Consider the following 26,186-nt stretch of genomic DNA (forward strand, 5'->3'; position numbering starts at 1 on the left):
GAATTCCAGAGAAAAGGGAAGTATCAGAAAGCAAGCTAGGATGTGCAAGGGCCTTTATCATTGCTGCTGAGATCTAGCTCTGCATAGTAACAAATAGGAATAGATCTCATCTGTCCCTAGAGGTACGTGCCCCGGAGCAGGGAAGAGTTGATGAGTTACAGCACAGAGGAAGCAAGAGAGTCTTCTTATGCAAGGCCTCTATTTCAGTGTGAGAGAGATGATAGATTCAACTTGAGGAAGTCTAAAGAAAGTGTTTGTACCTAGCTAGGGTTGTTTTATCTATCTTTTTAAAGGTTAAGGCCTTGTTTGCAGAAGTTGTTGAACACGTACTTCTTTGGCAACTCGTGCTTAAATTTAAGCATGTGCTTAAGGCCTTCACTGAATGGGGATATACCCAAATTCGTTTAGGTTCTTGGTGGAGACCAGGTCTAAGGGGTGGGAGCCTAACAGCAGCTGTGAGACTAGCCAGACTATGAAGGTCCCCAGGAGCGGCAGAAAGCAGTAATACATGGACAGCCTTGCCACAGTACTCGTAAGGTCACGTTGACCTGGGGTAGGAATGGGCAGAAAGGAAGTTCCATCTCCAATCTTTATTTTCTCCTTTGCTTGCTGTACAAACAGCCCTGTGGAAGCTGGCTCCAGTAGGTGCGGTCTGTGTATGCACTCCTGGGTGTGCCACTTTGTTGTGTTAAAACGACCATTCCTCAGCTGAAAGCAAGTTTCCAGGTTGTCAGTGACAGTCACATCAAAACTGGCCACCCCTCCCAACCCCCATCTGCATGCCTTCCCTCTTCGGTAAGAACAGAGATGCCTGTTGAGATGACACCCAAACTAGCCCTGGGTCTGGTGTCTTTGTTCCACACTGATCTGGGGCCCCTCTGCGTATCTCTTCTCTGCCAGGGAAAACTAATGCATGATAGTAATTGCTGCTGGCTAGAACAGCCCCCTGCTTTCAGGGCAGCCACTATAACTCTCCTCCTCTCTCCTGGAAAAAGCTCCCTGAGTCCCTCCAGCTCTCCTCAGGGTTTCTTAAGCTTATTGTTGGGCTGGTTGGGCTGCTCTGAACTCCATCTTCCTGAAAATGCTGCGCTGGTGCCCCAAACGCTGGTGCCCCAAATCCGGCTTAGGTTTAGCATCAGTGAGCGCTCTTTTGGGATAAAGCATAAATAATGACCTTCTGTGACACACTTATGACACTCCATTAACATATCCCAAAAGAAAGGTTTGGTTTTTTTTGTTGCAACAGCAGCATTCAGTTGACTCATTATATGATCCACTCTAATTCCTCCAGATCCTTTTGTGTAGTACTGCTGCTTAACCAATTATTCCAAGTCATTCATTTGTGCACTTAATTTCTCATTCCCAATCATAGTACTTTGCTGTGTTTTTATTGAATTTTATCCAGTTGATTCTGAGCAGCTTTTGCAATTTATTGAGATCACTTGAAATAATAACGTGCAGATTAATTGTTCAGAAAATCCTATGCACAGGCCCATGCCTGCACCCATAGCCGGTTCCAGAGCCCAGCCTTTCTATCTTAAAAACAAAGGCCTCTAGCACTCGATGACATTCTTGCAGCATTCAGCTGAAATGTCAGGATGAAGCTTGGCAAAACTGTGAATTTTGGAAGGCTCTTCCACTGGAGATATGGAATAAGAGCATCTGTTCAGCTGGCAGTGGCTTTTGGTCTCCAATCATCTAGCGTGTGGTTTGAATCACTAATATTTTTTGTATTATCACTGATCTTCAAAGCGTTCAGTCTCTGAAAACACACAAGCTTGATATCGGCTTCTTCCTGTAAGGGAGGAGATGGAGCTACTGTTGTATGATGGTACACCTGGACCACCACAGGTCCCATCAAGAATCCCCCGGCCTGGCCTTCCCCTCCTAAGGACTGGAGCTACAGTTCCATTGCTATGACATTTTTTACCCACTCCAGCCGAAACGTCCGGATACACCTCGTGTTTAGGAGTGAAAACGTAGGAATTTGGTGTCCTCTGGTGGCAACTGGGAGAGTTACAGTTGGAGAAGCAAGCGTGACCTTCCAAAGGCCAATGGTCATTCAGGCCAACTGGCCTCATGCTGTGGACATAGCAGTGATATTCCTTCCCGCCCTGCACTGTAAATATTTCTAGTCCAGGCTGGCTTCTGTGGTTTCTGTATGCTCACCCCTCCTATTTATTTCATTCCTGGTTAGCCGCTCCCCTTTCTGGAGCTGTGACTTTGGGTTCAAGATTGACTTGATGGTGTTTGCTCGTTGCTCCCCTGTGATTTCTTTAGCTCACAAAAGGAAATTTAGCTTCTGTAGGCACCTCTTTACAGTTAGTGATGGCTTTAGCTGCTTGCCCTTGCATGGCCCCTCAGTAAAATAGGTGTGCCTATGTCCAAAGACCTTTTAACCCACCTCTTTGAACGCTTAATCTATTACCCTCAGGCTTGCCCCAGTGTGGCTACGCTCACTGGGTGAAAGAACTGGTGAGCAAGAAGACACAGAGCACCTGGGCAGCCTGTGTTTGGCTCTTTTAGCCACAAAACAGGTGAGAGCAGCTCAGAGCATTTCACAGATGGTGAACAGTATGGTGGGAGGACTTTTGCCGCAATTTGTGGTGTATAAAGTACGTAAAGGGAGCATGCTGAGCCATAACCTCCAGGTGCTTCTGCTGGATATGGATGAAAACTGATCAACCTCAAGGACCTTGGAGGTTAAAAGCCTGTAAGTGTTTGGTGCGACTGCAGCCAGAAGAGTCAAACAACCTTATGACAAAAAGCAGCCTTAACTCCTCTCCTCATCTCATCCACTATGCTACCACTAGCTAGTCTTTTTCAAGGGCAGCACAAGCATTAATGATACAAAAGGAATATAGCACAGCTGGGGCTAGCTCATTGAGGTCAAAGTGATATGTTCTCTGACATGTACAGGCAGGCTGAGAGACAAACGTCTGCAGGGGAGTGAGGCAAACAGAGCCTTTTGGGGTGTGGGTAGATGGACAGGCAAGTCTGGGACACCATGGCACCCAGACAGGCTGACCCCACGGAGTCTGTGTGTTGTACCTTCGTGTTGGAAGAGCTTCAGAGAGCACAGTCAAGAGCTTCCCACACAGCTGCTGCAATTACAGCACTGGCTGAAAACGGAGCCCCTTTGCGGCGTGAATACAAACAGCAAAAAGCTGGCACTGCTTTGGGAGTTTTATGGCTTAATGGAAAAGAATGGGAGAAAGGGTGCGTCCATTTTACAGAAAAAACACAGCACTTTGAGACTTGGGCTGCAGTTCACAGAGGTATTTATTTAGGTGCCTGATTTCCATGCAAATCTTTCAGAATTAGCTACTTTGGATGCAAGCATCAGTGAACTCACCCAGAAACTCACAGGAAGACAGCATATATTTTCTGGTCCCTACTCTAAAACTCCATCACTGTCTATCAGAGGCAGACAGACTGCTTCCCTTAGCTATCTGCCTTCCTGCCAGCGCTGCTCTCTCGAGGCTGTGGTAGCACTGCTGGACTCTCCCAAGACTGTGGCTGTAAACAGGGCTCTCCAGAAACGAGCATTATCTCCTGATCTGATAACTGAGGGGCCAGCTGAACATGAGGACATGGGAAGTAACTGGTCCCCATCTTCTCCCTGCTTACAGACTCAAAACAAACCCTCATGCTATAGAAAAGTCAGTAAAAAGTCTTTAGCAGATGATCTTCAAGCCTTGACTTCTGCTTTTGTCTCTGTGTTCAGAGCCCTCATGAGCTGGCCTACAGAAGGTTAACAACTAGCAGGAGAACCCCCTCCCTCCTTCCCACAACCCTGGGGCATTTGCCCTTGTGGGGCAGGGGGGATTTCTGCTTATGCCATGATCTGCAGCTCACCTATATAAAAGGCCCAGAATATGCTAGAAAAGGCAGTGAAGAGCAGATCCAGCTTTTGCAGTGAAGGTGTACCGTGTTTTTATGACAAGTAGTGAGCCCTGAGTGACCTGTGCCAGCTATCTGAGCTGCAAAGGCAGGCTGGGGTACCACCGGCCTCCCAGCAGTGCCAAGCACATCCTGTGGAGATGGACTTTGTGCTTTACTTCGGTGCCAGCCTCAGGTCAACGGCTAAAGGGCTTGTGCCCTTGCCAAGCAGTCAAACAGGGGGAGATTGCACCCTCCTGCAGGCACAAGGAAGAAATTCTCAGTTTCATTCAGTTATTGTGAGGTTTCACTGTAATATTGCTGCCTTCACCTACTGCTGGGTGTTTGGAGGAGGCTGCTGCCTCATAGCTCATCCAAAGCATGGCTATAACTTCAGCAGTGACCTTGCTTATAGCCACATCTCGGGTCTCCGTAGCGGCTCTGCCAGTCCCAAGTACCCAAGTGAAGTGTCCAGTGCTCCAGTCATCTGCTGAGCTTAGAAAAAAACATTACAGAAGTGTATTTGAGGCTTTGTGTTTGCACTTTATTACAGGCATTCCTTTTTGAAAGCCATTTTACAAACAATTTAGATCCTCCTTGTCTGCAACTCCAGAAGCTTGGGGTGTTTTTAAGAAAGCACAGAGTATTGCAAGGCTTTTCGCCCACTTTCCTTAACCTGGCCATACGCAGGGCGGTGCTTTCTAACTCTTGCCCTAAACGACTAAATTAACGTTTGGTTTCTTCTGTTCCTTTGAGTATTTGCATTCTCTCCAGCAGGTGGTAGCAGCCTCCTTCAAGCTGCGCAGCCCTCCCGCTTATTGCTGCGGCATTGCTGCCCTGTGATTCACGTCCGTGACTGTCCTTGGCCTCGTCTCCTCATCCTCAGCTGCACGCCTGGATTCTCCTGTGGAGGAAGATCTGCTGTTTAGGTACAGAGAGCGCACTCACAACTTGAAGCGCAGCAGCAGGAGGCAGTGGCACAATAGCATGAGGAAATGAGAAATGTCTCACAGTTGCATACGATCTAAAGCCGTGGGTAGGCAGTAGAATTGGCTGAAGCACTGACAGGTCACGGAGAGGCTGCATCTGCAAATGAAATGGAGAATCAGTCTGCTTTGAGTTTCCACAATGTCCCCTGTTATGCCTGTGTAATAGGATAGTTTTGCAGATATAGTTACATGATCCTCTGTTATATGGCCTCTGCTTGTTAGATGCTGAGCAAGTTGCCTCCCTAGCTTACTCAGTAAAAGGTTGTGCTCGTGGTGATAAACACCATCCATTTAATCACAAGTGGTTGAGTGCTATGGGGTTTTGTGTCTGAGTTTTCTTTTTCCTTTTAGTGTGCAGCCATAGAGTCACTATTTGTATTTTAAAACACTGGCTCTATAGGTGAGGAGGTAGATAGGTTGTCAGAGTTTCTGGTTCTCAATATTCTGTATTAAGTAAAAGGAATGCAAGGAAGAGCTCTGTTTCAGTGAGCAGATAAGAAAAATCTTCAAGACAAGGTAAAAAAATCCCTTGGCTTTCCCAAATCCCATAGCAGGTATGAGAGGGAAAGCTCTAGGTTTATTATAAGCCACCTAAAAATGAAGCAATGGGCCAGGAAGTTTGGCTAGTATGTCTTAATGTATATGTTTCAGTATCTGTTTGGGTGTTGCTTACTTTAAAGCCAAGACTGGGACATGACTTGTTCTTGTGGTGTTTTGCACTGTTGAGCCTGGATATATTAAACAGGTCCTTCTCTTGCACCAAGGCACAAAGCTTCTGCTCTTCACCACCAGCTCCCATGCAAAGCTCTTCTGTGCCAGTTGTGTTATGTTGTGAGCCTTCTCCATCCAAGGCAGGTGCTAAGAAGACTCGCACAGTTCAAGCAGAGTTTGCTACAAGGTCCAGCTAGGTCCTTGTCCCACCTGAGCAGCAGCAGGTTGGTCATTAGGTAATCAGCTATATGGCTGTGGTTCCCTAGGGTATTCAACAATACCATCAGCTGAGGGTTGTCTCATGGCCTGGAGCTCTCCGTGCCTTCTGTAGCTGCATCTAGCTTTGCTCTTGCAGTAATGCAAAAGCTTTAATTTATCTCTGACACCTTCTACATCTAAAAGAAAATTCTCCCTTCTCTCTTTTGCAGACTTCTTTGATCTTTGCTGCCACTTGCTATTTGCTGTTCAATCTAGGAGCTATTTTGATGCTTGAGTGGTGGGAAGGAGTGTTTACAGAAGATTTACAAGCCTTGTAGTTAATGCTGTTTTCTTTCTGGAGCGTGTCACAGTGTCTAAAGGCTAAACTCTTAGTCTTGGAGCTGTGGTTTATGGCAAATGTTATGAATTAATGCTATCTTCCTTCCTGTGTTTTGGTTGGTGTACAATGAGGAAGACACTTTCTGGGATTTTAAACACTTCCAGCTCATGAGGCCTGTTTCTCAGACTTGTTGATAGCGACAATTCTCTGTCAAGGGGTGAATCAGCCTCAAACCCTTTCATGCAATGACAAAACCCACCAAAGGTAACTCCCATCCATGCTGAAACTGTGCAGTGCCACTTTGACTGATAGGTGATAATAGCCCTGACCAGCCTCACCTGGGACCTCCCTCATCCTGCTTATCTGCCTGGGAGCTCCATTTCATCTCAGCCCAGACAGGGGAGCTGTTGACTGGTGTGTCCTGACAGTGAGTAAGCTTCTAATTTTTCATTACCTTACTGGTCAAAGGAGTCTGGGTGTTATACTGTGTTTCATATTGTGAGACCCACAAATGGAATGAGCTCATTGCTCTCAGACTTGAGCATTTTGCTGTGTCTGAGGTGAGTAGCCCCTTGCACTGATGAGGTGTGTGGTACGTTTGTGATGGCATGAGCTTGGAGACTCAAGGGGTGGAGGAACGCTATACAGATTCCTTCTTGCATGTCACTGAACAACAGCTGTTTGTGTCCAGAATTAGTATTCCATTCCTGTTTTTGAAAAGGAAAGTGGGCATAAGATCTGCTTCCAATGTGTTCCTTCCAAGAATGTCAAATTTTAGTCATGAAACAACAGGAAGCCAAAATAAACACACCTCTTTGAAGGATGGGTTAGACTTGCCTGAGCTGGGTGTGTCAGTGGCATTTAAAGCTATTTACTTAAGCAGTCTTCCATTATTCATGTAGGAGCTTTATCTGGGTGTCAATGGGCTTTGGGGAGATGGGAGGGTACTCTGGTGTTTTGTGTGAGGACAGCAGGCTGCTCTTCAGAGGTTTGATCCTGTAATTGAGGCATAACAGAGTCTCGATGGGGAGTATCACATCACAGTATAACCAGCGTTTCTGCATGCTCTCTGACTCTGCGAAAGTGCCCAGGCTACTGCAATAGCTTTGTAGCAAGGGCTTTGGAGATCCCTTTGCAGAATGAGGGCACAGTTACTGATCCTGCTTGTCCACTAGTTCTCTGTCTTGGCAAATACCAGCATACCTCAGTGAAGGAAAACTTTCAGGAAGAGCTGCCTGCATCCTCTGGCTGAAGCTGTAGAGGTGGTCTTTAACTTCCTGCTGCCAGGACTGGTGGTACTTAATGGTTTGTGTTATTTCCCTCAACATCTCTCTGCTTCTCTCGCTATTGAGGAACTTCATGGTTTCAAGGGACACAGGAGAGCCAACACATCCCTTACTTTGTCTCACTTTAGGACAAGGTTTCATGGCACAAGGCAGACCCGTGATGCTCTGCATCACAGTTTGCTGCTGCAATATGTGGAGGCTTAACCTCCTCTCTCAGGTCACTACCCTCCCATGCTCTTCTGTGCTGTGTCTGATGTTGTTCACGACCCTCTGTCAGCCAGTCAAACTGAGGTTTTTGGAGTTACAGTGCGCCAAACCAGCTTGCGAAATGAGCTGGTGCTTCTGGAGCTAGTGGAAGAGAAATGGGGACAGCATAAGGCTGGCTGAAGGCGGCAAGAAAGGAGCAGAGGCAAGGGAACAAGAGGAAGAGCACAGCCTTCCTCTTCATGTGGGTGTGAGCTGTTACATAGTTGGTTGCCCTTGTTGCCTCAGGAACAGAGTCTCCTTCCCTGCCTGGTAGAGACAAACTGATGCCAAATTAATGTTCTGTATTTGCTGGAAGAGCTTTGACCCTGCTGGAAGCTGATTCACGTGATTGAGGTCCCTCAGAAAAGCAGCCAGTTCTTTCTGAGCAGGTGAGAGAAGCTGTGCCACTTCTGTATTCCTTTGACCCTTGGATGGGGCAATTTATAGACTGAGACTGCATGTTTCTTTAAGTTGGATATCACTGTCGCTTTGCTTTCCAAAGGTAAAAAGGCTAATAAGTTTTATGGCTGCTGAGTTATCAACTTGTTAGAATATAAAAGAGGAAAAAGAAGATAATTTCTTTCTTCACAGCCTTAACGTTGAACAGAGAGCACTCCAGGATTATCAGTTCGTAGAGGCAGTTATCATGAAGCTATTGTTAGGCTTGTTGTTCCTTTCGTTGCTCTCCTCAGAAGGTAAGTTTTGAAAGGCCCTTGGATTTGAGTTACACAGTATTTAGGAACCTATATTTTTAGGTGTTGCAAGGTGGGTGTATAGCAGGAGCCTTAGAAGCAGGATGAAGAAACTCTGTGAGTAAAACTGTGATCTTGTGTGTAATTTTGGGTATGTTTGATCGTTTTCAACAAAGATATATGCATTTGCACTGTTCTGGGGATGGACTGCATCTTAGGCAGGCATGAAGGCTTCCAAGTAAAACATCAAGTAATTAGACTAAAGGTGAGATATGTCCCAAAATAATGCAGAAATTCAAGAAAGGGGCAGAGATTTCTTTCTAAATTCATATTTACAATCATCAGCTTTTTGGTGATTCAAGATTGTGTGATTGGGTTAGGCAGCATCCTGGTACTCAGCGCATCGTTGGACAGGTTCCTTCAAGTTTCATGGTAGCGGGGAGCCTTTGTTCTCTGCACTGGGTCTGTGAAGTCCATGTTTGGTGCCAGAAGTCAGTTTTACAGGTGCTCTGGGACTAAAAATGTTGTGTATATTTTGGCCTACTTGGCTCTATGCTTCAGCGCTCTGAATGCAAGGAAGTAATGATGAATAGTGATAATGCTTTACCTTACAACTAGGTATGTATCTTCAGAGGCTTATAAGGTGCCAATAAGTATCTTCAGAAGCTTATAAGGTGCTCTGATAAATAACTAAGTCTTAGGAGGTTTTGATTCCTAAAATAAACAGCAGAAATTATCTCAGCTGAGCCTTTTAATTTAAAGGAAAAGAAGCATGGTGACTACAGTTCCTGTGAAAATTTGGTTGAGGAAAAAATACTGGTTGAGAGCAGCCTATAAGAATCATTAGCTGAAACAGGTTAACTACAAGAGCAAGGGAGGAAGGAGTAGAATCTTTTTCCCAAATCTGGGAAAAATTGCCAGAAAAATAATTCACCTTTTTTTGTGATGTTGAGAAAATTAAAAATACAAACTAGAATTATTAAATGGTAAAGTAAGGGAGGAACTACAATATTGGGAGTGGCAAGAGTCAAAGGAATCATCCTATAGAAAGCATGAATCCAAAGCAAATGAAGAAAACTAAAGAAGTTAAAATTTAATCAGCCAAGCCAAAAGTTAATCTAAGGGGAAACATTGAATCATTTTTGAAGGAATAACACCTAATAAATCCTTTTTTAACTACATCTGAAACAGGGAGCCTGTAGGGGTGACTGATGTGTAGAAGAAAGCTGAAGCCCAACAGAAAAACTGATTTCTTCTTTTCTTTGGTGTCTCTGCACCCAGCTTAAAAACAGCCTTGCACTCAGAGCTGTTCAGCATGGGACAAGCGGGGAAAGGGTCAAATCCTTGAACAAATTGATAACAATTAGCAAAACTGCCAAGGTTAGATGATATCCACCTAAGGGCATGAGCCAAGCAGAAATAGGAACCTGTCTGTTGTATTAACTGTGGTGCAAACTAGTTCTTGAATCAGTATCGGTGTTGGGAATGGAAGATGGCAAATGTGAAACCAGTTTTTATAATGGGCACCCTTTTAGGGATATCTGGAGAACTGCAGTGGTAGTTGTACAAAAGCAGCAAGGCTGTCTTCTGCACCAAACAAATGGGTGACAGCAGCGTAAAGAACTGAGTGAAATGATTTGGGGTAAATATGATATAAGAGGGGAGCTTCCCTGTGGATGAAGAAGATCCATGACAATGGCCATATGCCCATGGCTTAATTCTTCAGCTGGGCTGTGTTTGTATTTCCACATATCTTTTGAGCAAGAGCTCTTAAGGAGGCCAACTGTCATGGTCTAAGGGTGAGGGCACCTTTGTGGGCCTCTGTTTAAAAGCTGGGGGCTGAGCAATCAGATTGCAGATTCAATCTGCGAGAAGAGGGGAGAGTGAACCTGCAAAAGCTGCACTGGGATGTGGGCTCTCCATGTATTCAGAAGTGATCTGAATAAAGGGTCATTTTAGTTCACTGATGTAAAGCTATTCAGGATGCTCAGAATGAAAACTTAAAAGTAATACATATAGGGAAAACTTACTCTAGCAATGTGTATGTGTACACCATGCTGAACTCTAAATCAAATACTGCTTGGTCACAGAACATAGCTGTCTGAAGACATCAGCTCAGTGTTAGGAACAGTCAGAGACAAATGATTTCAGGAGTCAGGGAGAGAAACAGCATAGAAAACACTTCTGCTGCTGTGTATGGGTCCATACTTCATCTTCATCTTGACAGCTGTCTGCACTTTTCATCTCAGAAAAATGTGGGAAAACCCAGGAGGAGGATAGAGGGGAAAAGTACTCAGACTTATGAAACAAATTCCACATGAGATCAAACAAATTCACTTCAGCTTAGAAGAAGGATGGATAGGTGTACGATAAAGCTATACACACATATATTAAATGGTAAATTTTGTGGAAACAGGGAAAAGACAACCCTTTACAAGAATAAGGAAACAGATCAAGTTATTAACAAATGAGAAAGTACTTTTTTTGAACACTATTAAATTATGAAGCACCTTTGCCACAGGGAAAGCAAAAAAGATAGAAAAACAAACAGGCAAATTCATGAAAGAAAGGGCTCGGGGAGTTCTCTAGCAGTAAGTAATTGCTTTCTCAGGGAGACCAGTAGCATTGATAGTTGAGAGAATAAAGCATGGAAGTATAAATGTATTTTCCTTATTCTTTCTTTAAGCATCTGCATCTGGATGTTGTCAGAGGCAGAATCTTATGTCGTATGGACCTTCATTCTGACACAGTACAGCCATTCTTAAATGTTTGAAATATTAAAGGATTGTTCCCTGCCCTCCAAGACTTCCCCCCAGTCCTGGACACTGGGATTGATCCCTCTTTTTCCCCTCGATATAGCCTGTGGATCTATTCTCAAATATAGTTGAAACTAAAGTTCTCAAAGATGCTGAGTTTCTGCAACAGATTTGCATGATGCAGGCCAGTCTCTCGTTGTACGTATCTCCAGTATCTTAGACATGAGAGCTGGGGTTCTGGTTATTGTCCTGAGTAAAGCATCATCTAGAAACATGGACTGAACAAGCACAAATTTTAAATGACAGCCAGCAGCAAGTGTCTCAAATTTCTATCAAGTACAGTATAAAGAATATAAGTTTGCAAATAGCTCATGCCTGAAACACAAGGGGGGAAAACCCCCAAATATATGGAAGTTGCTGACAGTTACTAAAGGTAACTGTAGTGTGACTCATGAGACAGGCTGATGTGGACATGGGGAGCAGTAGTGGCGTTCTTCTACCATGCTGACCTCTGTGTGCATTGGTACCCTTGTCCTGCTTGGGCCACGCACGTGACCTTCTTGCAGCATGAGTGCTGCCAGCTGCCCTATGCCCAAGCATATCTCACCTGCTGCGCTGAGCTGGCTCTGCATTTTCACTTGGCAAAGAAAGATGTACAAGCAGAAGTATGCAGCAGGACAAAAGGTTCCAGAAGTAGCTCCTGGGTACTAAAGGGCAATTATTCCAAGCACAGCAAGACTTGTTATGAGACTTGCTGAATGCTGATGGCTTCAGTGTGGCACAGGTAGGGACACAGCTGTGAGCAGGCTTTGAAGTTCAGCTGAGGATCCAGAGCCAGACTTTGTGGTTACCTTTGTGGAGATTTTAGGATAAACCAAAATATATGTGTATAAATCCAAGTGTATACTCAAGGAAAGAGAATAATGTATGCTGAAATAGCTACAGACCTGGCTTCTGGCTCCACAGGCTATTTCATCTGTCAGCACTCTTGAAGAAGAAACTACAGATGTTTCTGTACCGCTATGGCAAACTCACAACAGTGTGATGTTGCTGCCTGAATACAGGAGATGAAGATTAATGTGATTTGCTCTTCCTAAGGAGTTCCACCTTGTACATATCCAAATTTCTTTAAGTTTAGACAGAATAAGACTACAGTGATATATGGAATGTACTGAAGAGGAAAACAGCTGGAAAAGGCCTGTGGAGGATGAGGTTGGTTGAGGAGATCCAGAAGCAATCCATCACCTGTGTGTATGACTTCACTGTATTCCACTAACTTCAACAGATCTCACCTGCTTATAATAACTAAAAGCTTATTCTAGGATAACAAAACTAAGAAAATACATTTGTTGGGATGAGCCTCACCTTTGGAAAGTAGGGCAAGTTTGCTCCTCTCAAGATTCTGTGGTTTTAGATATATTAAATCTTCTGAACTGCCTTTTTTTAAGGGGGGGGGGAAAGGCAAGGCAGCACAGTTAATTATTTTAATGTTTTTAAGGTAATGCAGATCATCTGGAAGAATGGGGGAAACTAAAGGTAAAGTATGAGCACAGCTCTTTTTTTCCTTTATTCAATACCTGTCATCACCTCTCTAGCTGTTGCTTCCTCTGAGGCAGGCAGAAGAATCAAAAGTACAGCTTGGTGCTCCAAACTGTTTGATTCTGCAAAGACAAATTTGATTCTGCAAAACAAATGACTCAGCAATGCGATACTGAAGCTGCAAGATTACAGTACCTGTTCAGGATATCAAGGTTTCTCAGAGCAACATTTGGTATTAAGTTGCATATCCTGTACGTAGGTAGTTTGTGGTTAGCACTTGTTCCTAGATATTCTGTTGCTCTTTTAGAAACACAAGATTAAACTCTTCCATGTGCTGAAATGGTGTAAAGTGTGTGCACCATTAGATTCCTTTAACTGGGGACTAAGGGGATGTGTGGGGACTGTGATTGCCCTTGTTGCAATGTAGATTTTGCCATTCCATAATAGTGATGGTCACCTAGCCAAGTATGGTCATAGTGACAAGGGAAGCCCTAGCCAATTCACCTCAGGGAGATTGTCTTTCATTTGTCTTTAAAGTACTAGGTGTTGGGCCATATCTGTAGTCACATAGATGCCTTGCACAAATCCAGGTGAATGACATTTGACACTGTCCCCTACAACATCCTTGTCTGTATAACTGGAGAGGCATGGATTAAACAGATGGGCCACTTGGTGGATAAGGTATTGGTATTGAGGCTGGTGCTGTTCCACATTTTCATCGGTAACATGGGCAGTTGGATTGGTGCACCTTGGAGACAGGCTGAGAGTGTTGGGGTTGTTCAGCCTGGAGAAAAGAAGGCTCTGGGGAGACCTTAGAGCAGCTTCCAGTGGCTAAAGAGGCCTACAAGAAATCTGGAGAGGCACTTTTTACAAGCACTTGTAGGGATAGGACAAGGGGTAATGGCTTTAAACTGAAAAAGTGGAGATTTAGATAAGGTATTAGGAAGAAATTCTTTACTGTGAGGGTGCTGAGGCGCTGGCACAGGGTGCCCAGAGAAGCTGTGGCTGCCCCATCCCTGGCATTGTTCAAGGCCAGACTTGGTGTGGCTTTAAGCAACCTGCTCTACTGGAAGGTGTCCCTGCCTGTGGCAAGGGATTGGAACTGGATGATCTTTAAGGTCTCTTTTAACCCAAACCATTCTATGATTGAATAGTGTTCCTAGTTGTACTGAGATGTCTCTCATGCTGTATGAAAGATATCACTCATGTTCTTGTCCCAAAAGCAACTGTGTTTCCCCACCTCTTTAGTGCTTTCATGATCACCTGGAAATTTTGCCAGTTGTCAAGGAGCAAGAATTGGTTCATTCTGCCTTTCCTGTTGCATACTGGAGATGAGGCAGGTTATGTTCAGCACATTTCATTGTTTGCTCAGGCCAAGTTCTGTGTTAATCAGTAAAAAACTGTGGGGTTTTTTGTTTGTTTGATTGGTTAGTTGTTTTTTTTCTTTAAAATTGTTGTTATATGAGTAAGAGCTTGGTAGTGTGTAAAAATGGAGCCCATAGGACCCTTTCCTTCACAAATTTCCTTGTTAGATTTAAAAAATCAACCTTATTTCTTTGTTTATGTCAAAGGCTATAAGAAACTTCCAGCTTTCATGTGAGCAGGTGATGTTACCCGAGACCCCTGCATCTTCAGGTTTGTGTTTGATGTTATCCTTTGTCCTGGGTTCAGCAGTAGCAGTCAGTTTTTCTCCTTCTTAGTAGCTGTTGCAGCACTGTGTTTCTGACTTTCGGCCTGGGAACAGCTGATAACACTGATGTTTAGACTGACCAAGGACTTTGTGAGTCTCATGCTCTGCCAGGGAGGAGGAGGGGCCGGGAGGAAGCAGGGACAGGACGCCTGACCCAAACTAGCCAAAGAGGTATTCCATACCACAGCACGTCACGCCCAGGAGGTAGAACTGAGAGTTCCCGGAAGGGCTGGATCATGGCAGGGTGGGGGTGAGGTACCGGTCGGTGAGCGGTTGTATTCTCTGTGCTTGTTATTTCCTTTATCATTATTACTATTAGTGGTAGCAGTAGTGATTTGTGTTATACCTTAGTTATTAAACTGTTCTTATCTCAACCCGTGGGAGTTGCATTCTTTTGATTCTCCTCCCCGTCCCTCCAGGAGCGGAGGGAAGAAAGGTGGGGGAGGAAGTGGACTTTGTGGTTCTGATTTACGGCCTGGGCTTAAACCATGACATCCTTGTAGAGGCTTTCCCTCCCAGAATTATTTGACAACAGGCTGGGGGAGAAATGAGCTGTTTGAGGGGATGCATATATGTGGGATGTGAGGTATAAGTGGAGGTAGATTCCACAATTTCCATGGTTGTTCTATTCATAATTGCTTTTCTACCTTAGTTTCTTCAGCTGCTAATTGAGAATGCTACTATTATTCTATATTATTCTATAGAATATTATATATATCTATTATTATATACTTCAGTTATTCCCAGCAGTGTTCTGTGGCCTCTTCTTGCTTGATGGCTGAGCATTTCAGTGCACCTAAGTACCCAGAGTATTTACTGAACACCTGAGTAAAGCTTTTCATCCTCTCTGATTTAAAACTGCCAGTGGAAACAATCAGTATAGACTTAAATTTTAATCAGTTTTCTTATGTTTTAATGTACTGGTGAATGTAATTTTCTGTTAAGATTACAGCTCTTTTCTAACCTGATGTCTTTCACTTTTCTGCAGTTCATACTCTGAGGCCAGCTGACATTAAAATAGTCACTGCAATAGGAAGTTTGCAAAGAGTAAGTACAAGCGGGAAGTGTGCTAAACATGACCCATTTCCTCCCCTATGATGGTGAAGTGAGCTGATGATGTAGTTTGGGGTCACAGTTAGGGCATTCAGGACTTGAATGTTTCCACAAACTTCAAAGGCTTCTGGTGAAAAATGACTGGAAATACCTGCTGTTCAGTGTTCCAGTATAACCTGAGACTAAAAATAGCCAGCTGACTTCGTGCAGGAGGAAATGTGATCACAGTGCTCTTGCAGGGAACCATAATATTTGATTAGAGTGCTTGGATTTTCCTAACGATAAGCATAACAGATCAATTGACTGGAAGAAGAAGCTGGGAAAATTCAAACTGGAAAGAAGTGTAATTTTGCTGATCACCAGTAGAACAAATTATCAAGAATTGCAGTAGATTTTCCATCCTGTTGAAATGCTTTCCATAGAAACTGGTTTCCTATCTAGAAGGCAGAAGGTCTATAAGATCCACAAAGATGTATTTCTGATGTATAAATCAGTGGGTAAAGTTCTCCTGCCTGTTCTGTTACAGTCAGATTTGAATGATCTTTACTTATCTTAATAGTTGGAAATGAATATCTGAAATAGATCTGAGGCCCAATTAAAAGCATCTAACCACAGCTGTCAATCTTTAGAGAAGTATAGAAATGCAGAATGGACAAAAATTTGTAGCCATTGCAAGTCTACAGCTGCAAAGAAGTGGGGGGGATTCTGCCTTATCACAAAACAACTTTCAGATTTGAGATGGTATTCATCAAGACCTCGTACTTTTCCTTGGGATGAAAGCTTCCTATTAGAAATTCAGCACTCCCAGACTCCTTGTGAGTACCTCTCTCTTTGAAAGGAAATAATTGCCCTAAATGCAGAGGTGCAGAATCGTGGTCCTTTAGAGCAAGGGTTTGGTTTTCTTTGCCCTAATGTATTTGTTGGTTGTAGATGGTGCCATAGAAAAAGATATAAATGATCTTCTTTTAAGGAATGTCTGCTTTCCTGGAGCAAACATTTCTGTCACTGTCTTCTCCACAGACCATCTGGAATCAATGACGTTCCTCTGTTATGTTCAGGGGGTTTTTAATAGACACTATACTGGCTGAGTACCATCCATGTAAATTAGCTAAATGACTTCTGGTAATGTCCCTTGTTGAAAAGGAGTAGATCTTGAGAAATTTAGTTTAGAGCAGCATTTCATTTGACTGAATTTGAGTTCAGCTAGTCAAATTTAATATTAAGCCATGTGTAATACATTCATTAATGAAAATAGGAACTAAGAAAGGATTACCAGGCTATGAAAATACACTGTAATAAGGAAGCTCTGGAAAATAAGTGTGTGAGTAACTACAACACGATGGAGAAGACTATGTAGAAAACAATGCTACCTATACAGAAGTGGATTATGGTAGAGGTGTGTATACATGTAGCGCATGTAGAGCTAGTTAGCCCTTTGCTTAATGCTATTCTTCTTGCTTGTTTGTTCACAGACACCAGGATCTGGTGTACATCATGAGGATTTACTCCAAAGGTAACAATAATTTGTTAGCATTGACAAGTGTCATGATACTACTTTATACAGTATCACAGTGCAGGAATTACGTCCAAGCAAAATTATTATTGTTTTCTAGAGAGGAGGAGAAAATCTATGTAAGATATAAAGTGTTTTAAGATGCCGGATCCTTCTCAATCCTTAGTTAACAGAAATCCTTTCTAGTTTGCAAAATGTAGAACTACCTTAGGGTTGCAATAACCTTGATTAAGAATCATTGCTGCATGATGAATCCTAAGTAGCAAATATCATCATTCACTAGTCAGAGACCAGAAAGCAGGGATTTATTATAGCAAAGAAAGCACTCAGGAGTCCTAATACCCTGTTCTCTGCTTGAATTATTCCCAGTGCTTCATGAACAAGCTTTACCCCATTTTCGTCTTTTATGCCCCCTTAGAAGATCTAGATCAACGAGTGAATATACGGCTAAGCCTTGTAGATGCAAGTCTGTGTAGCTCTTTTGGGTCACAGTTTCCAGATGAGTATTTGGCCCTGCACAGACAAACTTTAAAAGACTAATTTTTTCAAACAGTTCACAAACATCTGTGCCCACTTGTATGTGGGTGCACACAGAGAGGTCCCTGCATTACTTGTGCCTATGCATAAGCACAATTACTGCAACATGCATAGTGTAGAGACACAAAATTTGGGATCGAATGCTGTGTTCTTACTCAGCAGTAGCTGATGACATGATAGTTTTGGGGAAAGAAAGTCCCCATTCTTAATTTCAGCAGCTGCAGTGAGCACCCATTCTGAGATGCAGCGTAGCTAATAAGAAATTGAGGCTGTGCTGCAATATGAGGGTTTTCTTTGAGAAATGGAATAACAGCAACTTCCTGTTTTCTCTTCCTTTTCTATAGCACAGGAAAGAGCCTCCTCGAAGTGAGCATGGAAACTTTAGCAGGTGCATCTTGCTGCCACACTGAAAACGGAGCCAATTGGTTGAACAGCACGCTGACAGGGTTGTAAGGGAAGCCTAAGGGGCAATGTACTTGGGGTACATGAGTACAGTCAGGCTGGGTTATCTGTGCTGGCTTTAAAGAGCCTCTCTGGGTACAAAAATAGCAGTGAAGAAGGGGTGCTGCAGTGTGCTGTGAGAGTCTCACATGACCAACAGGGATTTTTTTTGGCTGCTGCTACTACTACCCAGGCCACAGTTTCTGGTGGTGTGTGCTTGCTGCCCATGCTAGTCCAGAGAAATCTTGTGTAGGTTTGCCTGTCCAATACTCTTCCTGCTGCCATGTGTTCAGGATTTACACTGGAGCTGCCATAGATGCACCACATAAATGAATTATTCATCTATCAGCTGGTTCCAGCTGGCTCTGAAGGCAGCCTGGACTTGCTTGAAGGGTGTTGCAAGTAAAATCTTCAGGTCCACTGATATGTTGAGTTGTGATAGTTCAAGGATTCTCCTCTCAAAACCTGCTTCTCAGTGTCTTCACATCACCTCCATTTCCCTTTGAAAGGGATTTAAAACCTGGCAACTCAGCACTTCAGGAGGTTGTCTCCAGGTACACCTTTCCAGTACCTTCATATCTAGAGCTGCCTGTGTTTAAATCCACTTACACCACTTGTGGGTGACATGAGAGATGGGGGATGGAGATTTCTGACTGACCTGGGACTGGAGGCAAACTCAGACACCAAACCTCCACTTCAGAAGGTGGGGATCAAAACCAGCAAGAAGAGTTACAGAGGAGCTTTGATGCCTAGCAAGAGATCCTCAGACTTTACATTTTCTGGCTGGTTTAGTTCTGTTGTGTTTATAGTGAAATGGTAGAGTAACAGTCCCTTGTGTGCAGAAATCACCTAACCTGTGTATGTCTTTCAGCTCTCGTTAGCAGTTTTAATCCCTCGGTCCTACACCAGTCTCCTCTGCTTGGCATAAAGGGAACGACACCAGACAGTCAAGCCACGTGAGTCTGAGGGTGTTTCACTGGGCAGTTGATTTGCAGCCGGCAAAGGATAGGATGGAAGCCTTTTACACTACAGCAGTTCACTGGACACGCAATATATTCAGTGGTGGCAGAGGCTGCACAGACACTCCAGGGGCAGACCCTCCCGCTGTGGCTCAATTGTCACCTCTCTGAGGCAGAAGGAACAAAGCCCGCTTTGCAATTTGGGGTCTGGATCATCTGACTTAAAGATCTCTGCCTCCATAGCTGTAAAACAATTTTTTTGGATCAAATAGAATTAGAGATGTGCCTACCAAACCGTGTCTGCTGTTTTCATCTAAGTGCATTTCTGAAAGTGAGATGCCTGAATATGAGCTAATCACTCCAGGCTCTCTGTGTAAGCGCAGACAAGTGCCTAATCTTGACACATTTAGGAGAGAAAAGATTAGTTCCACCTGAAGTCTCAAATGTTGCCTGATTTAATGGTGAAAATCAGCCAAAGCTTTACATTTAGTGATGCTTTCATAGTTTCTCTTCTCTTTTCTGCTTTTCAGAGACCTCCTGCATCAAGCTGAAGAAATAGTGAAGCTCATGAAGGAGAATCAGGTTTGTTTAAAGCACAGGACAATTCAGAGAGTTTGGTGTTGAAGCAGAAAAAAGGGAGAAATGTGATTAAATACTCTGACAGCACTCAAAAGTCTCTTCAAAATAGAAAATGCCATTTGTTGAGGTTAATGGACTTTGGTCTTTCTATTGTAAATAAGAATCACTTCTGTACCTTTCAATTAAAGAGTTTTGTTCTCAAAAGTATCCCACCTGGTTTATGATTATCAGTGGCTGAAGAGCTTGGTAGGGAAGCCAATATGTTTGCTTTCTTTTGACTAAGGGTGCAAGACCTTTGCTAGCTACACTCTCTAATGGTGCCAGTGTTTCTGAGAAGTCAGCACCCAAACCCAATTCTCAGTATTCATTTCTTCAGTTTCCTCTTGGTCTTTTAGGGTCATATTTTCAAGACAGACAGAAAAGACCTAGATATGCTTTGGCTGGTGTCAGTGGTTGACACTGGTGAGACCTTGAATTATTACTTATGGCCGAGTGCTTTGTAAATCCCATCCTGCAGTTTTATGCATCCTTTTTATTTTATTCTTAACCCTGAGGCATTTTATTCTGTGAAATGGCCTTGACATAACAGGAAAGTGTAATTGGCAAGGCAACTCTGCTGTTGTACAGGAGCCCGCTGGACTGTTTGTACATGGACTTGGCATACATTTGGGGAACTGAGTGGTTCAAACCCACGTTCTTTAGGATTGGTGAGAACTGCCTAATAAACAGCTGAGCAGGGCTTTAGCTTTCAGATTTTTGCTTCAATCTTCATCCCACTAGTGTGACCCAGTCTCAGCACTTCGGGAATGTTAACCCTGTCAGCAAGCTGTGACACTGATGGAAAGAAGCAGCATTAAGCTCTGTGCTAAGTTGTGTATGCTCAACTTCTCAAATAGACTCCCTGATGGCAGAAGGAATTTCTGGCTCTATCCTGACATTTTTATAGTTGTCAGCTTTAATTGCAGCATTTGCTGTCTCCTCTAGGGAAGAGCTGGATGGTTTGTCAAATGGAAGGAATCAGGACCGTCAGGGCTGGGCCATGGACTACTCCTTGGTCTTGCTGATTCAAAGCCATAACAAATCTTCTGTGAGAAAGGAAATACCAAATAGGTCTCTTATTGCCCTATTCCTTCCATTTTTTTCTTATTAATTTTTTCCTCCCAGATGATGGACTTCCAAAATGACTGGAAACTGATCACAGTTTTTTTTAGTGCTGGATGTTCTTCCTGTGCCTCCACACAGCTGGTAAGCTTTTAACAGGGTGGTTTAGCAGTCAAGGCAGGTGGTTAAGACACTTCCCCAAAGTCTGCTCTCTGCCATAGTGAACCAAAAGAGTAGCTACTTTTGGGATGATGGAATTAAAATCCAGTGATTTCAGCCCCCTGTACATAGAATCATAAAATAGTTAGGGTTAGAAATAACCTTAAGATCATCAAGTTCCAATCCCCCTGCCATGGACAGGAACGCCTCACACCAGACCATGTTGCCCAACGCTCAGGCCAGCCTAGCCTTGAACACTGCCTGGGATGATGTGCTTTGTATTTCTTAATATCTGCATTTAATTTGTAATCTCAAGTCTCTGATGCCTTAGGGGAACAACTCTTATCTACCTTCAAGTCTGTTGATGCTTTTCTTCCCCACCCCTGTCGTTTTTAATACATTGTCTAATTATAGGCAGTTAAACTGCAAAACTGGTTCCATGCCTTTTTCTTGGCGCTGGCTAAGGTTGAATCCAGAATATAGTGGCCATTGGTAACCTTTCAGTACACAGCTCAACACATAGGGTTTGTGACTTTCGACAGATTGATAACTTTGGTTTTTCTACTAGTTTTGATGGCATTTCTTACCTCATTTACAGAAGAACTGCATATTGGACAACCTGGAAGAACTTAAAACTGTCTTGGATTTTTTGTATAAAAAGGTAAGATTTATTCATCGCCCTTGAACACCTGAATCCTTTGCTTTTCTTTTTTTCCATTCCTTGCTGGACTAGGGCTTGCACCACTGACTTGAAACACCAGCCTCTTTGACTCCAGTCCACTGGCTCCATTCATTGTCACTAAATGTTTTATAAGAACAGATGGGTAACAGCATCATTTTGCAACACAAGCTGATGTACCATTCACTCGCGGGGGGGGGGGGGGGGGGAGGTGTTAAAGTTATTTCTATGAAAAATTGAGTATATCTGTCTAGGTCTGAAGGGCATTCATGTTTAATGGGGCTGTTTGTGAAAAGAACTGATAGCTAATTATTGGATGTGTAGAGCTACCTAGGTAGTGTACAGGCTGCTAACTAGGTGATGACTTTAATGGACCGGGGAAAGCACCCATTAAAAATATGTTTAATAGATCTTTTTTTCCTATTATGTGTTCATTTTAAGATCTCTGCATCTAAAGGCTTTAAAGCTGGGAGAGTTAAGAATTATCTGCTTATCTGGAAGGATTTCCAGGAAATGCTCTGTGTTTTAGTCTACCAATGAATAGTAGACCAAATACAGATATATCACTACTAAAGCAGAGTATGAACTGTTTACACGAAGTATTTCCATAGCATTTTCCAAGAATTTTGATTTGCTGGACTGAAGGCCTAAAGGGTACTCTAAACCTGCTGCAGTTTGATTGCATTAAGCCACAACCACTCATTTCTCTGACTGATTTCAACAAATGTTGTGTATGGGTGAAGTTCCACCCACACATTCTCTCCAGATTCTCTTCACTATTACATCCAGAGTCTGTTTATGTGCACTTGTAAAAGTGAAATATCATTATGCAAATGAAAAACCGCTTTCTGCTTCAGGGAGAGGTGAGGTGGGACGCGCGAGTGCTTGCATTATTACATAGGACGTTTCAGCTCCAGCTTTGCATTGGTATGTTGCCACAAAATGGTAGTTCCTAGATCATCTGAGTTCAGTTAAATTGGCTGGTGGCAACTTTAGTTGTGCAAAACGAATTGCTGGGTCTTGGTCAAGAAGTCATGGTCACAAGTTCTTTGTGAATTATGTGCAACGATATTCTAGGTGGCAGGCATAGGAGTAGGGTTCAGAATGGAAGTGGTAAAGATGTAGATCATTGATTTTATGCAGGCAGAATCTCAGGCCAGAGGTAATACATGTGAAGCTGTAGATGTAATTTATCATTATCACTACTTGCTGATCTTCAATTGTAAGTATAATGTGATTAATTATTACTTTGCTACTGCAGGTTCCCAGGGCCTTTGTAAATCTAGTGGACTCCACTGAGCTTACAACTCCATCTCTTGCATGCCAAGATTATAGTAATGTCAGGTAATAGAGGTTTCCTTAAGTTCTTGACACTGCTTCCTGCTAGTACTCAAGCACGTAGCTATGTATATGTATTGACTTTATAACTGAGGTAGAGCCTTCCGAACAGTTTTTCTGCCCTTAATATAGAATTATGATAAAGATTTTCTGTTTTCACTTTGTTCCTGACAATCTCTCTCTGCAAGGCATATTTTTTACCAGGAAGAGTAGGTACTTTAATCCTGCCAAGGCTGATAGCATATGTTTAAATATTGGGTCAGAATTGAGGGTGGGAAGAGAAAGCCTCGGTGCTGTACAATCTCCATTCAGCAACAGCCAAAGCACTGGTGTGTTGTCAACAGTTTTAGCCACAAATCCAAAACACAGCACCATATGGGCTGCTGTGAAGAGAGTTAACTCCATCCCAGAGAGACCCAGTACTGTCTGTGATTATGGTCACAAGACTTCACAATCTACCTACTCCCAGCTCTTTAGTCAGTGCTACTTCTGCTCTGTAACTCTTGAGTCAAAATTCTAGAGTTTAGGAATCAGTGTTCACAAAAGGAATAATTGGTCTAAGCACATTGTCAGGCTATGTGAAAACTACTGCTAGGGCTTAGGGTGTGGTAGGATGGTGAACATCCAGTTTGTTAGTTCCTTATGGTAACTGCACTCTTAGATGGTTTCATCCATCTTCCTTTCTCAGTACCTTGTAACAAAAGTGTGAGTAGCTTATGCCCCAGTTTAGTATAGAGTAGGAGTGTGCACATGGACAGCAATGATGGAGTAGTTTACAGCTGATAGATTACACTCCATCTTACTCCACAGTAATTTTTTTCCTGTGTCTGTGGCATAAGATACCGTATGTACTAATATAGTCATTGTGAAGTGTTTCACAAGCTTTGCATGTGTACAACCCAGGATACGTTCTGTCAGTTAAGGAACGGGTCTGGCTGCTGTGTAACCATGTGCTTAGCAACGAGTATAAGCAGAATTGAAGATTTCCTTGTCAAGAGTGACTGCGTGCAGCATTCTAGCTTGTATCTCCTGCAATAGGGGGAAAAATGAGACAGGTAGATAAGATGTGGAAAAGATAGATTCAGGAATATGGGCCTTGCCATATGTTGAAGGCCTTAAAAAACAAAATTAAATAGATCTAATCTTTTTTCCTCTGAGCAGTTTTTCTATTTCCTTTTCTTAAACTTAAACTTAAGGCATTTTGCTTTCTCACTGCCAGCATGTTCTTATAGCTGTGTTTATCTGGTGGAACAGTTCTACCAGTTTGCAAGCCTTGTACTTTATGGTTTGGTAAACTCCTGGATTCATCTGTGCCTCAGGCCCAGATTGTCTCCCAGATAAAGGGCTTGGCATTTGGCTATCAAGACTTCATTTCAAACTGTACTTTGAGCAAAAGCATAAGCAAGTGCCAAAAGATGAGATTTCAAGAGTCCAAGAGAGCAACAGTGGCTGATATTCCCAGTCCCATATCAGTACCTAATTTTAGGTATTGAAGTCTGGAACATAATAGGGTTTTAAAGTTCCTTCCTTTATTATTTTTTGCTAACTTACAAAAAAGTGTTGTCAGTCCCTGCAGGTGGCAGGGGTTTGGTGCTAGATGATCTCTAAGGTCTCTTCCAACCCAAACCATTCCATGATTCCAAAGCATCCAGGCAATTTCAACTTACTATATCTTTGCTGGATATTATTCTTAGATGCATCCTATTTGTTCCTGTCTACAGCCTTGGGAGGTCTGGGTTTTCCAGCTAGCTGCAGAAATATGTAGCATGCACATGTCACCTTGCAGGTTAGAAAACTGGCTGAGACTGGTTAGCTGCCTGACAGTGCCTGGCTATCCTTTAGCATAGATAAGCTTTTACAACATTGTAAAATTCACATTCTTCCGTTCACATTTCTATATGCAGGTCTTGTGGCTGTTACTAAGGCAAAAGTTCGTGTGGAAGTGCTTTGAGTGGGTTCAATTTTCCTATGTGACTACAGAGAGGGAAGTGTTTGAAACATGCTGCTGCTATTTTAAGCCTGAGCATGTTGCTAGTTTGTAAGACCCTGCGCTAATCCAAGTCTGGTGTATTTGTCATCTGAACAGGTTTTCAAATCAAGAAGTAATTCGAAGCTCTGGATTTAGAAATATAGATTATTCTGTGTTTATATGAAAAAAAATAGGATGTTCTGTGTTTATCAGAGGTTCATAATGTCTTTCACGTTTTTCATTCTTTTCTGCAGCAATCCAGGCAGGAATCAGTGCAATTGTGTTGGTGAACACTCCCCATTAGATGAGAACATATTGAGGTGGTCCTATTATGTACGTATGGCATCTTCTGTGTTGTTTGGTTCTCATATTGCTAGACATGTCTATTCATTTTCCAGATTGGACTGAAGTGAGAGGTTAAGGGAGGAATAGCAGTGAAGAAGTTGAGTTAACAGCCTTTTTACCGCAAGTCCACAGCAATCCTGACCCTATTTCTTAAATCAGGAATATTGGAGATAAGCTGTCTATACCTGAGTGATCTTAGTATCTATTGAAATTTCTAATGACTATATAGCTTTTCGGCAAACTAGGATTTGTCATATCCTGTCAAAGAAATGATCCATCTTGCCCAGTAACCCGCCACATGATTTAGAAAAGGGAAACCTTCTATTAAGACTAATAGAGCTGGCTGGAATTCCTTTTAAAAATGGCGGGAAGGCAATAAGCATGACATTTCATTGCCTTGCTAAGCCTCCTGCTCTTTCAGATTATGATGTATCAGTGTAGCTTTCTCATAGCTTCAAGGAGTTTCCAATTATTGTTTAAAAAGATTTCATTAAAATACTGTCTTTGCTCTGGATTACACAATTTTATTACTGTGGTTTACTAGGAATAGGGATAATCTCTAAGCCCTGGCAAATTGCACCCATTATACACTCTCTACCTGATAATACTTATCTGGTTAAATGCTTGTTTATTCAGGATGCTTGGGAAAAACTGCTGGATTCCAAGAGGTTTGATCAAAAGGATGACTTCACTGTCATTCTTCAGCCTTCTCTACAAGAAAGAAATCTGCTGCTTAGACCAGTGAGTAAACTTGAGTTGCTCCGTTCTTTCTAGCTTGTATCTGCTGAGATTCAGTGCACTATTCAGCTGCCTCTTTCCTGTCTAGGCTGTGTGCAATGCTAGAAGACAAGGTTAGTCAGGCACATGCAGAACACACCTCAGGATCAGACACAGGGGTCCTGAGAGAAGAATTTGCTTCAAACAGCACCAGTCAGAGATCTTGTGGTTTTGAATGCAATATTCCTGGAGAAATCAAGTCGTGGCACCTCTGTAGATTAGGTCACAAGTGTCGGGAAATTGTCAGTGCTGATAGTTTTTCTGTATCTTTGTAGTCATCAGCATATTCATCCCTGACTATGCTTGTGTGTGTTTGGCAACAAAGGCAAAAAGTGGGTAACAAGAACTATTTAAAAATGGGGGTGTGTGGAAAGGGGGGAAGATTAAGGTTATGTCGTAGGTAAATT

General features: G+C 42.9%; 1 protein-coding gene across 1 annotated transcript in view; it reads left to right on the plus strand.

Moving 5' to 3' along the window:
* Positions 1–13,299: 13,299 nt before the first annotated feature.
* The window catches only part of PLB1 (phospholipase B1), a gene marked incomplete at both ends in the record, with an annotated part of 75,899 nt that continues 63,012 nt past the window's right edge, over positions 13,300–26,186 (plus strand). The window contains 13 exons of the mRNA XM_080614996.1: positions 13,300–13,320; positions 14,211–14,274; positions 15,318–15,376; positions 16,855–16,895; positions 16,996–17,014; positions 17,265–17,361; positions 18,745–18,829; positions 19,363–19,414; positions 20,576–20,656; positions 21,270–21,332; positions 22,612–22,694; positions 24,912–24,990; positions 25,639–25,743. Coding sequence (XP_080471122.1) covers positions 13,300–13,320; positions 14,211–14,274; positions 15,318–15,376; positions 16,855–16,895; positions 16,996–17,014; positions 17,265–17,361; positions 18,745–18,829; positions 19,363–19,414; positions 20,576–20,656; positions 21,270–21,332; positions 22,612–22,694; positions 24,912–24,990; positions 25,639–25,743 — 849 coding nt within the window. The remainder of the gene's footprint in view (positions 13,321–14,210; positions 14,275–15,317; positions 15,377–16,854; positions 16,896–16,995; positions 17,015–17,264; positions 17,362–18,744; positions 18,830–19,362; positions 19,415–20,575; positions 20,657–21,269; positions 21,333–22,611; positions 22,695–24,911; positions 24,991–25,638; positions 25,744–26,186) is intronic.

Source organism: Psittacula echo, assembly GCF_963264785.1.
Source record: "Psittacula echo genome assembly, chromosome: 4".
Classification (NCBI taxonomy): domain Eukaryota; kingdom Metazoa; phylum Chordata; class Aves; order Psittaciformes; family Psittacidae; genus Psittacula; species Psittacula echo.